Source organism: Cavia porcellus, unplaced genomic scaffold (genome assembly GCF_034190915.1).
Source record: "Cavia porcellus strain 051 isolate PalLab524CR breed Dunkin Hartley unplaced genomic scaffold, mCavPor4.1 scaffold_2, whole genome shotgun sequence".
Lineage (NCBI taxonomy): Eukaryota > Metazoa > Chordata > Mammalia > Rodentia > Caviidae > Cavia > Cavia porcellus.
In genome coordinates, this window is record NW_026947485.1 from 4,799,336 (window position 1) to 4,812,915 (window position 13,580).

At 38.2% G+C, this 13,580-nt stretch overlaps 1 protein-coding gene across 1 annotated transcript in view; it reads left to right on the forward strand.

The window, feature by feature from the left end:
* Window positions 1–13,580, forward strand: part of LOC106027701 (cadherin-related family member 3-like) — a 90,337-nt gene that overhangs the window by 59,571 nt on the left and 17,186 nt on the right. Inside the window, exons 18-19 of the mRNA XM_063234450.1 lie at window positions 5,263–5,404; window positions 5,579–5,832. Of these exons, the coding sequence (XP_063090520.1) occupies window positions 5,263–5,404; window positions 5,579–5,832 (396 nt within the window). The remainder of the gene's footprint in view (window positions 1–5,262; window positions 5,405–5,578; window positions 5,833–13,580) is intronic.

Below are 13,580 nucleotides of genomic sequence, written 5' to 3' on the forward strand. Positions count from 1 at the left end.
ATCTGTTTATCATGGCAATGTGTTTGAAATATTCTCAAAGGATAATTCGATAGAAACCAATTAGCGGCAGTTGTGGTCCAGGGCTCTTCCAATATCATTTCAGTTAACACTTGTTCTTAAATGTTCATTTCATGTTCATGTTTTCTGGTATAGACTCTTTTTCTCTTGTCTTTTTTTTTTCCATTGCAATGTGGGAACTGCAGCCAGGACTTCATGCTAAAAAATATCCTTACCCTTTTTCAAATGTGTTTGTTTTTTGGGTACTTTGCTTTGTTACAGGGTCTTGATAAGTCCTAAACTGTCCAGGTTGGGCTCGAACTTGTGACCCTCCTGTCCTGGCCTCCCAGAATGCTAAGACTGCAGGCATGCACTGCCATGCCTGGATTAGATTTTTTTTCTTTTTCTATTAATATATATCAGTGACACTAAGTTAATGCATCCATTGAGGAGAGCTGGAACATACACACTTCACATCTTGATCCCTTCCAGGCCCTCCCCTCCCCAGCCGGCAGTGTAAACCCCTCCCTGCATTGTGCAGCCATTGCTTAGGGAACATGCGCGGTCATGGTGTCAAATGTCCCCCGCTCTCTGTTCTCAGATGCTCTGTATTTCGGATACAAATTAGATATGCTGTGATGCAGTTTCCCTATTATATGCTCCATTTCTCTCAGTCACTCTTTCATCATTTTCTGCCTCCTCTCTACTGCAGTCTACCCAATGTGTTCATACCTGTGTTCCAGTTCTGTAATTACTGCATTGTTGTACTGCATGGTTGTTGATGATATAACCTTGTGTTTTTAGCTCTACTTATTAATTTTTACTTCTGGAAGTTACAATCTGCTGCTTTCCCGTGGGTTTGGATTCGTTCTTATACTCCAGTTTCTTATTTCTGAAAGTATGTTTTATTGTTAAACTACTTCTGATTAAAATACTGGAAATACAGAGCTAAGCCCTTGTTGGTTGGATCGGCACACAGGCGGGAGGAATCCAGGAGTGAAATGGAGGACATTTTCTCTTAAAAGAATTTACTTATTGCTTCTAATTTGAGAAAAACCTCGGTAGCCATGAAAGAGACCGCAGTCTCTGCCAGCAGCCTCTGGGTGTGAAGTTCGGCTCCCTGAACCACTTCAAGGTTAAACCAGGCTTCACTGGCCGTGCCTCTGTTTACCTGCTGATCATCAAGAGTGTTGCTAGGGCAGGTGTCACAGCAGTAGTCGGTTTTTGTATGGAATCAATCCGATGTTTGTCATTTTTATATTTCCTTCTACGTTATCATCTAAAAATTAACAGAAAATAAAGATTTTTTTAGCCATCTTGTGTTTAAATAATTGGCCTGGTGAGTGGTTAACTTCCTGCCCCTTTAGGTTAGGGCCAGCATCCCCACTCATGGGCCAGCATTAGGATTTCCTTGCATATTTGAATTCCAATTTTTCTTTTATGTCTCTGCCTCAGTCTCTATCTCTGATGTTTGTGATACATAATGAGTACATTCACTTCCCTTAGTGCAAAGCAAGACAGAAAATGAAAATTCTTTTTTCGATTATTTAAAGATAATCCTAACTCAATTAATTTATCTTTAATTAGGAACAGGCTTGAAAGAACCTCTTAGATGCTTTGGTTAAGTTTGTTTTGAGTTATTAAAATTTAGTTAAGAAATGCATGTAATAAAACTCCAGAGTACAAGCATTACAGATGTGTAATAATTCTAATTTTTAAGTGTGCATACAATTAAAGTCTTAGTTTTTCTCGCTTGTAGACTTTGTATTGATGTATTTCCATAAATGAATGGTTAGACTTCTGATGTTTTAATTGAGAACATTTAGGGACATAAACATACTATGTTATACTGTAATTGGAGATTGAGTGAGTTAGTCAAGGAAAAGATGATCTTCTGCCAAAATTAATTATGGTGAGAAATATTGGAATACTATATTAAATCCCAAGCCATAGAAACAGCACTTCAGAAAGGAAAGACGGATGACTCAGGGTTGGCAAGGTCTCCTTGTGCTTAATTTAGGAACTAGCTTAAGGGCTGGTCAGAACAATATTGGAGAAGGATTCCTCCTTCCAGCGTGTTCCCAGAGTTCAGAAATATAATGGTGATATCAAAAAGACTATTAAAATTACAGCTCTGGAAAGCTAAATCACAAGATAGTTTTGGAAGCCATCACTAAATAAGAAATGTTTCTTGAAAATCTTTAGAAAATTTCTCTCCAAGGAATATTTGTTCACTGTATCTTCTCTTCTTTTTGATAATGTGTATACTTTCTTTAGGAGTATTAATTCCTCATTATAAGGATAGATTTATTTTAAAGGCAACAACTTCATTACGAAATGCATAAGTTCATCTCAATTCAGGCTCCATAACATTTAATTTTGTCTTATTTATCATAAAGTACTTTTGTTTAAACAGTTTTGTTTTGTCATTAATTCATATGACTCTTGCAGTGAAAATAGTGTGCTAAGATATTCAGAATAAAATCATTATGTGTCATAAGTGCCACTTCATGCCTTTTTGGAATAAGATGCTGGAAAATTAATACATATTCTCATGCAGTGTTTATGAGGGGCTCCTGTATGTTCAAGCGATTAGTAGCAGTTTTCTAGGACAGCTGTTTTACCTCACAAACGAATAATTTTGGGAGAGAAGAATAGGTGGATAAATACGTAATTCCAACAGACAAAATGAATTTTCTGCTTAGAGATGCATTTGACGAAATTGTAGAAATGGGGAGCCCTGCAACATCCACTTTTGATCATTTAAACCAGTTTATTTGCTCTGCAATCACAGAATCTAAGCCAGAGGGAATGGCATATGTGTGCGTGTGTGTGTGTGTGTGTGTGTGTGTGCGTTTTGCTCTGTGCCTCCAATTCTCTCTCTTTATTTGGCTTTATAAAGACATGTTCTCCAATAACATCCTTTTAATTTCCCTATGTACTGAAATAGGAAAAATAACTATTGAAAAAAAAAGGAAAAATTTAGATTGCGTCCTGGGAAATGATTTTTCTTCCCATAGAGAAAACTGGATTCCTGCACTGATTTTTAAAATATTTTACCACCAACATTTCAGTATAAAATATCTAAAATAAGTTTCGCCAATTTAAAAAAATAGTATTCAATTTATGAGGAAAAGTGTTCAGAATTTAATTAAACATTTAAGGAGAAATATGTAGAAATTATAAAATATACAAACCACAGTTGCTTAAACTAAAGGAGCTTAAGAATGCATATAAAATGTGGCACTATTTAAGGACAAAGTAGAGCTTTCTTGTAGTAACAACATTGAGGGTTTCTTCCCAGGCATTGAGGGCAAACACAACAGAAGCAGGTTCGTATGGAAATGGTGTAAGCGGATTGGGACCAGGTAGAAAGCAGTTCATATGGAGACAAGAGCAGCTGGGTAAAAATTTTGAACTCAATTCAACAGGTTTTTGAGTTCTGCTTCTATCACCCAATAAATGTGTAAGGTTGAAATTTTTCCTTAATGCATCTCTTTCTATTAAAAAATAATAGCTTTTTTGGTAGGGTTATTGTGTGGTGTACCCATCAGTGTATGCAAATTAGATTCCAGCACATATTAGCCATTCAACAAATGATAGTGCAGGTTATCTTTATTTATTATTCCTAAAGAAACTGAAAACAAGACAGACACTTTCTTTCCACTTTCCACCTTTTAGCTGTATTTTGAGAGAAGACAAATGAGAATTCCTTTCCAGGGCTTTAATTTAAAGGGACTGTTGCTTACTGAAATGGAGTATCAGTACCAGCAAGTGGCTTTGCATGGCCTCCAGGGAGCCAAAAAGCAAACCTAGCTACCTGTGCCTTGGGGAGTGAAGGATGTGGGGTTTGCTGTGCTCCATCTGCAAAGAAAGAGGCCTCAAAGGGGAGGCGCTCTGGGATGTGCAGGAAGTACTTCCAGGGCAGGAAGAAAGCCTGGGTTGAACTGGACTCTTTGGTGTCACTTAACGTTCCATTCTGAGAACCTGGTGGGGTCTTCCTCAAGGCCACATACTGTGGAATCAACTCCAGGTCTGTGCCTGTGCTCTTTAGAAGCTACCACTCCAAAGCGGCCTGAATTAGTGAGAAACAGAGAAAGTTCTTGGAAACTCTCACACAATTTATCCTTGCGCTTCGGCAGTGAAAGACACATTGAAACGGCTCCTTTAATAGATTGGCGGGGTCTGTTACAGATGAGACGAGAGATGATGGCAAGAAATGCATTAGTTTGCACCCTGCAACAGGGTCAACCTTAGAATTCAAATGCTGATAGAGACCATTTGTCATTTTGTCTAATTACTAAAACTATCTACTTGTTTGAAATATAAGTTACATACTCTAGTAAACCCTGAATTTTTCCAGATCAGAAATAGGCTGAATTCACAGGCAAACAAATGTGAGATTAATAAAAGCAAGTGTTCCTCTCCTCACAAGCCAAACTGTCCACTAGTGAAATATGTTTCCTCTAGACTTATTTACTTACTGGTATTTTTTCTGTAATAAAAGGAAATTGTTGAAGTAGATGACAATGAGTTTTTAACCTAACTTTAAATTCAATAATCTCCTAGTTGCATGTAGACATAGTTAAGCAGTTGTCTTAGTTACTTTTCTCTTGTTGCTGGGACAAAATATCCAACATCCAAAGTAAAAGGAAGAAAGGTTTGTTTAGCTCACAACTTGTAGAAGTGTCAGTCCATAATCAGCTGGCTTCAAGGAGGAAGGATGGCCCAGGGGAACCTGTTCATAGCTGGGGAAATACAGAAGTAACCAGACCAAAAGGGAGGAGGAAGCCTCTTTTTCTCCCTTATATTGCTTGCAGGTTACCTGCCCTAGGCTGCGTCCTTTTGTGGTACGGTGAAGTAAACTGCCTTAGGGCAGGTCCCTTACACCCTAGGATGTAGAATTGCTGAGTCACCTAGTTAAGCTTCTGGACTTCTCAAACTGACACAATAAATCAACCATTATAGCAGTATTACATAAGAAATATGCATCTGTTCAATAAAAGGTAATTCTTAATTCACAAAATTGGAAAAAATACAGAATTTAGGGTAACTCTAAACAAGAAAAACTTTGTGATGAACCCCATTAACAAATATTCTTCAAATGTAAAATAATTAAGATGACTTGTATACTTAAGCATAAAGTATCCTAGAGCAACACGGTAGAGAGGAAAGTAATGCATCATAAAACCTTAAAAAGTAAATGATCTAGTATGGCAAGATGTTTGAGACTCAATTTAAAAAGGTAATACCTTAATGTTGCAGAACGTGAATGATGAACCTCCTCTATGTCATCCTCCACATTTGGAAACTTGGATTTATTCCATTGTTAGAGGCGCTTTTGTTCAACTCAACTGTTCAGATGGAGATTCTCCTCCTGAGCATCTCAGCTATTTAATTGTAGGAGGTAAGACATATGATTTCAAATACATCATTTCTAGGCTACTTTAAAAGACACACATGAAATTTTTGTAAGAGTTGGCAACATATCATGAAATATACTTTTTCATAAAAAAACTTAAGTTAATAAAGCAATATATAATGCAGTTTTATTTCTGTTTTATTACCTCATCATTCTCAGGAAATACAAATAATCAGTTCACACTTCAGAGACGGGGTGTTGATCCCCCTTCTCTGGCCACCGGGCAGAATTTCCAGTACGATGTATTTCAAGGAATTCAAGACGCAGTGACTTTCCAGTTACTTATTGAAGTCACTGATGAATTAGGTGGGAGTAAAGCTGGTCAGCTCACAGCCACATCTACGGTCATCATTCACGTGCTTCCCTGGACCGTGACACAGCCAACTTCTTCCACAAAAATAGCTTCAACATCAGTAAGTACTTAGTGACTTACTATAATTCTAAGTAGTGTGAATTAGCCATAAACATGTAAAGCATTTGGAAACGCTCACAGAAGTTATCCCTGTGTTTTCACGTGAAATGTATCTGTGAAAGACTTACTTTAACACAAATGAATTTTCATCATCAAAATAAGAATAAATTACTGTGGTTATTAGTCATTAATTCTGAGTGAAGGTAAATATATCAATGTTAGTTTTAGAGGCCATTTTGTCAACCAAATTCTCCCTACTTCTGTTGATTCTTATTGTAAACTTTATTTAAAATAATACAAAGAATTTATTATGGGCATAATGCCATATTAGGATTATAAAAGTGCATTGCACCATGCCTTCCTCAAAAGCATAGCGTCTCACTGGAAGACAAAATGTAGACTTTGTCTTGGTCAGTTCAAGCTGCTGCAGGAAAAATACCATCGTCTGCTTGACTGACAAATCTCCATGTACTGTGCCCAGTCTGGGAGCTGTGGGTACAGCATTAATGCACTAAGTGATTCCGTGCCTGGTGAGGAATGTTTCCAGGTTTGCATCTAACTGCCGTCCCAACCCGTCTTCACATGACAGAGAGCGGGCTAGAGAGCACTCTTGGGTCTCTTTCATGAGGATGCCAATCCCATGTACGAGGGCTCTGAGCTCATGGCACAGTCTTCTCTCCAAGTCTCAGGCTCTGAATAATATCGCACTGGGGGTTCAGATTTGCACGTGAGAAGTTAAAGGAACCCAAACATTCATTCCTTGACACACTCAGAATAATTGCAATAAATGCCAACCAGTATCAAATGATAGCACAATTGTTACTTAACTTTGGAAAAATAGAGTCATTTTTCTTGAGAGACCATAACTTCTCCAAAAGCCGAGGAGGAAAGAAATGAGTTTTGAAAGAACAGAGATTTGCTTTTGTTTTTGTAGAGAGGAGAAACCCTTTAGAGTTATTCTGGGAAGGTTGAAACCGCCTTAGGGGATGCTGAGAAGGCAGTGGAACCAGGAGTTGGTTCGTTCCAGGAAAAAAGAGGGCTTGGGATGTAGCTCAGTGGGAGAGAGAAAGAAAGCTCGTGCTAGGCATGCAGAATGTTGCAGAAGGGGTGTCCCGAATGTACACCCGGGACGTTTAGATGCCAGGCAGACAAGTTAAGCCTTCCTACGGCAGAGAAGCCCAGCTCGCAGTGCTTGGTAGACTTTCTCACTATGCAGAGAGAAGGCTGTGATGGTGCAGAGTCGGTGTGTGTGCTGTGGGGTTGAAGGAGTCTTTGGGTGCCCTTTTCATCTCCTCACTAACAGCAGCATGACTTTCCCTGAGTAACTACGCTACCCTGAAGGCAAACACTTGAGTTAAAATAGTCCAGAAAACTCCTCCCACTGCCTGACTGCACAGTCAAGAAATTGTGTGTTAACTGTATAAAATCCTTAGGATGTGAACACGAATATTATTGATGCAAAGAAAATAGATTGAGATAGCACACGACTGGGTTGTGCCTGGCGGACACAAAATAAAATTCTTTCTCCATAAATCGGTAATAGTCCAGACCTTCACTACTGATTTCTAACAATTGCTGAGCCCAGCAGATGTAACCTATTGTTAGGTACAACCAGGTACATAATAAAATGGTACGTTGTAATGAAGAACCAAAAGAATCATAAAGAGCAGATACAAAGCAGCAGCAACTATAGCTAGCGCAGTATCAAACATGAACTGTAATACGCTTATGCTTATTAAGTTCCGGAAATTAAACCGAGTTTGCAATTGTGTCAGGCCACAAAGGTAGCCTGTGATACTGGAAAGCACGTCAAGCACATGCAGTTTAAAGACCCAATAACCCAAGTCACAACTTGATGCATAGACTTCATGGCTGATCATATTTAAGACCTGAAGATAGGTCAGAAGATTCTATTCAGAATGAGGCCTGGAGGGGTGAAAGGTCTGCAGAACAGCAAGGCAGGGGAAAACACAAAGAGGAAAGAGAGAAGGGTTAGCTTGTTTTAATTTGAGAGAAAAAGGATAGAAGTGCTGTCCTCTTGTCGAAATCAACAAGAGACAGGCTGCGGACTGCGGGGGTCCCGCAAGGGAAGGGAAAAATGGAAAGTAGTCTAAATTTAAACACGCAGAGAGAAGCTGCTTATCATCCGGTATAACTAGAAATATTAAAGTCTGTGCAAAAAGTTGCCAGTATACACAGCAGCAGACTTTATAATGCAAATGATGAGCCAGAAACATGGAAATGTTGTTGTAAGACAGTAAATGCCAACCTAAAATTTCTACTGAAGAAGAATATATCCAATGATCTCGTTTTCTCTGGGTCTTACAGTTTTTCATGCAGTATTTTCATTTATTCATTTATTGATTTCAAAATATTCCCTATTTTCTTAGCTTCATAAGGATAGGCCGTTTCTTAATTATCTGATTGACTTAATTTTGGTGACTAGAGACAACCCTGCAGACTTCGGTCATTCATACCTCTTCAGACTTGCTGAACAGCTTACTGTGTTTTCAAATGGGGTAAATGTTCACGGGCAGCTATGAGGTCTGTCAGAAGTGTCCCTGCAGAGCCACAACGAAATAAAGATTCAATAATTTGTACTGGACATTTGATGTTCTTAGGGGCAAAAGAGGAGCAATTCTCCGTGTCAGTCAGGCCCAGGTGGATTATAGACTGAACAAGCAGAACAAATACAATAATTAAACTTTAGAAAGAATATAAGAGACCTCTTTTTTATTGGGGGTTGGAGAAACTTTCTTAAATGAAATGACTGACCACAAAAACAAAGAATAAAGAGCCAGCCACGAGGAAGATTTTGAGAAATCTTAGTATGTTATAATGAAGAACATATTATTTAAAGATGGAATGTTAGGATGTCTGGCTACTTTTCTTCAGAAAAATCTGAAGTAGAAAGAGTAAGCAAAAGTAAAATTTAAACAAACTGGGCAAATCCTTGTGACCAGGTGACGACTGTCTGCTCAGTTATTTTATTTTTTATATAGAGGCTGATGTGTTTAATACCACAAAAAGTCGTTAAACACCTTTCAGAATTAATCCGAGAAGGCTTATATTCTTTGTTTGACTATCAGAGTTTAACAAGGTAAACTGATCCTTGAATACACTTCATATTATGTTCTGATTACTCGTTAAAATTGCTCTGCCATAGAGCTTCTGGACATAAATTTATATAGTTAGACACTGCAACTCATGATTGTAAACATGAATATGCTTCTGGTCATCAGTAAATTAATCCTTAGTCCCTCCTCACCCAAGGGTGTGGATCTTTTAAATTCCACACATGTTTTCAAATGACTTCATAAGCCAGGTAAGCGTTGCCTAAGATACATTTATATTGCTGGTTTGGTGTAGGCTGCCTTAATAGTATTTCAGAGAATTGAATTATATTATTTTTCATTTCTGATCAAGAACTTCACCTCCTTATTTTATTCACTTTTCTCTACTGGATTTTCCTCCTTTGGGAGAGATTGTTTCAGACTGGCCTGCTATGGAAAAAAATAACACACAGATTTCCACCATCCAAATTCCTGATTAAGAAAAATAGAGCAAGGAAGAAGGCATTGTAATAAAACAGAACAGACAAAATAAATTCTGCAGCAAGATGTGAGGGAGAGTTAAATTTGTGGCTGAGCTAAGTGGTATTGGAATCGGGCACTTTCTCTGCAGAGCCCATTAAGCTTGGTAAAAGCGTCAGGCCAATTAACGCTGTCTGGAAATGATTACTAACCTGCGACTTATGGATTCATTCCCAAGGAAAAAATGCTGTGCTCCGTGAGTCATTTGAGCATAGTATTAGTTTGTGTACTTATACAATACACAATACACAAATATATTGTATATATACCATATACATGCACCCTACAATACACTCTGCAGGACAGCATGTGTGCCTCTTTTTACAAAACCAAAGCAACATTAGAGATTCCATGGTTTCATTTGCCCATTGGACAAGAAGGAAACTGATATCTAAATAGAGATACAATGTACAAGGCATGCGTTACTACAGGTGAGATAAAAACTACAGTCAGTGTTTAAACTTTACAATGTTTATTCGGTGAAAAACATATGGCCATTAATTCTCCTCAAATACTTCCCATGCTTAGACCCTCGACTGAGTTCTTCATGAACACATTTATTCCATCATTTTTGCATTCTCTGAGACGTGGCTGGAAGTTCACATCTATGGCTTTAGTTGCTCTGGCAAAGGCTGCCTGGTGTCCTGACTCTGTTAAAAACACTTATCTTTCCTGATCACTTTGATTTTGGGGAAAAGGCAGGAGTCATATAACCGAGATCTGCTGACTCAGGTGGACAAGGACACACACTCGTGTGTTTACAAGCCTGCCTTTCCCTTACATGGCACATCACGGCAGTATTCACCACATATTTGATCGCGTTATCAAGAGGACACAAAGTCGAACCTGAGAACTGCTCCAGAAAGTGTCAAGAATGATGGGAGGAGTGTTTTTGAAGCTTGAGGTCAGGAGAAGTTTTGTGAGGCAGATTCATGGCAATGTGTCTTTTATTGTAATATTTGTATTTAAATATTCACCGTATATTTTGATCACCCCTTGTAACTTCCATTTTCTTGAGAGTAACCAGACACACAAACAGCCCTACATATTTCAATTTTTTAAAAGGTAACATTTCTAAAAGTTTTTTTAAAATATCACTGACTGGCTATGTTTTAAAACTATGCTGTGAAGATCATCCGTGTCTCTGGCCATCTGTTCACCAACTGCATGGTCAAACCTTGGGATAACTATTGGCATACAAAGTTGAGTGAGTTATGGAAAAGCTTTTCAGCTGTGAATAGTGGAATATCGAACTCGATTAAATAATCAGGACATATCTCAGAAAGGTGGGGAACTTGGCAGACAAGTAAGGAATATGTTTAAATATATCTTACACCATTCTAAGGGGGTATGCACTTTATTGTCTAGTCAGGAAGGAGCTAAAGAGAAAAATCATAAGGTCAAGTCAACCGATGTTTCTAAATACTTATGATTTTTGAATAAGGGTGAAGAGAACATGAATTGGTACGTGGAGGAAGAAATATCCACAAGAACAGCTTGGAGCTTGTTTTAAAAATCCAGATAAGAGAATTAGGTTCTCTAATGAGGACTTCAAATAGAAATGAATTTCTATATCTGAAATATATATGAGCTACAGAATTGGCTTTTTTAAAGTTGATATATTAAAATATGTGGATTTATACTATATCATGGGAAAGTAAATTTCTCTAAGGAGTTAGTCATTATTATTATAGACTATATCTTTTATTTTTATTATTTCAAGGCAAATCTTATTTAGAATGTTGATTTAGATATGAAAACTTAAAAACATTTCTGAGTAGTTAAAGTATACTGCCAGAATTTTATCTTTTCTAAAATATAACTATAAAAGCCTATTATAAAAATAGAACACTCTCAAAGCCAGATTGCTAACAATATGTGCCTGCAAGTTTGAGAGGAATAATGGCCTGATGATAAAAAGTCCAAAGCAATTAAAATGATTTCAGTCGCATTACAAATATAACAGACGTCTTCAGGATTAAATTCACTATCAAGTGCAGATTTTCAACCAAAAAATTTCATGTGACTCTTTGAAAACACAATGGATGTTATACCATAAATTACATTCTACTGAAGTTGTCGTGTGAAGACCTCTGTTGGTTTTCTGATGCCAAGTACGGTGTGTGAGAAGTGTAAGGACCGATATCCTGTGTTATAAGAAAGCTATGTAATAGCTCTTGATAGGTAGAAGTGGGGATTCCAGAACTTGGGGACTGATGAAAACCGTAGCTCTTCTCTCCAGATCAGTGCACACACACACACGCATGTGCGCGCACACACACACACACGCACACACACAGAAATGTCTATATTTAATTCTTCTGTCTTATTTTAGAGGCCTGTATAAGCTATTCATGAACCTCAGATTATGCAACTCTTGTCAAAAACATGGGCTTACCACTATTGGAATCTGTAAAAAGTGCTTCCATGAGCGATATTTCCATTCATAGAAAGTAAACCAAGCAAGATAAGCTACTAACACATAGCTACAGAGAAAACCAGACAAATTATTCCTAAAACACATTGACACATGCCCTGCTCTCATAGACATGAGGGTAAGCAAAATGGCACGAGAGCTTAGGGAAACAGGTAGGAAGAATCTTTTATGTGAAGTACAGGACAACTTATGCAAGTAAGCTAATAACAATTGCGCCCAAATTTAAGCTAATTCAAATAAAGCAGTACTACTGTAAATCACCTCCCGATTAACCTTAGAGTTTGAACCCATACCTGCTTTTCCAGAGTTCCATCACGGGGCAAGCAGGGAAGAATTAAACTAAGCCACTTTTCATGAAATGAATCAATTCTTCCAATTCGAATCCAGATTGTCTAAGGAGACAATGAGGTAACCGGCTAGACACTATTTCCTGTAAATATAATCCCCGAGGAATATGAATCAAAATTCCTAAAAGTATCTGTGCGCAGCAAATTTAACTCACAATAAAAAGTCCAGAGCTAATGGCATTCTGACAGTATGGAAATGATAGGAACTTTAAAGCACCGCAGTTTATGATGATGACTTGCACTCTGATGTCAGCATAAGGAACAGAAACAAGAGTCTACAAATAACCTCGACCAGTCTTTTCTCGGTGTATCCTGGTAGCACATCTCCTTTCGTGGTGCATATGAGGAGAGCAAAGAGTTTCACTCTATCAGTGAAGAACTAGGAAAGAGACCAGGTGCAGAGAGAGGGAACATTGTGGTTTTTCAGTTCATTTTCCTCAGCATGAATAGTAAACTGCAGTCCTTGGACACTGAGTTTGCTCCAAGACATGGCGCACTGATATCTTTGTCACCTGACGTGTTTGCCCCTCTCCTGTGCTCATCCAATTGCAAGGGCTGGTTTGGACATCAGAGACTCATCTTTTACTTCTGGATGTTTCATGAGGCAATTTGGAAACAGCTATTCCTGGAAACTTTTATCTCAGCTGATAATTTGAAATAATACTACGCTGAACCTGGCTCACTCCGGCTGATGAAAGCCTATTGCCAAATATTCAGAAATTTTTCTCTCTGGTTGCCAAGTCTTTGAAAGATGAAAATATGTTCAATGAACATATTTATATCCTAGGAATTGAGGAACATATTTATATTATAGGAATTGAGAAATTCCACATAGCAGGGTTTCTGGGGGTCTTTTAAGAACTGGCCTACTTGCACAGTTAGAGATGTCCATCTTGTTTCTTAGTTTTAGTAGCTCAGCGAGGCAGAAGACATTAAAAGTGGAGTACTGACAAATTTTTATGTGCAGGAAGCAAATACTAAGCCAAGAGCAGAGGAGGTGCCATCACTTCACATCCTACTCCTTGTTTCAAAGAACAGCACATCACATTCGTGTATATGGTGGGAAGACCTCCCTGCCAGGCTCTGTTCATCTGAGCCTTGAATGTTCTTAAGATGACAGCAGAGATTTAGGAAACACTGTGCTGCCTACGAGCTGTACTTTAAGGCCTGCTCTGCCTGGTCAGCCCAGGAGCAGGCGTGGAGCTCATGGTGGTATTTCCAGCGTGTCTAACTCTTGCACTGAATTTCCTTTGTTGTATTTTTCCATAGAAGTTTTGGTAATCATAGTCACTAATTGATTGCCTAATGAAAGCTGTAAATTCAAATAAGGTCTTTTTCTGGTTGCTACCGACCTCACTAGCTGGGTAGCATT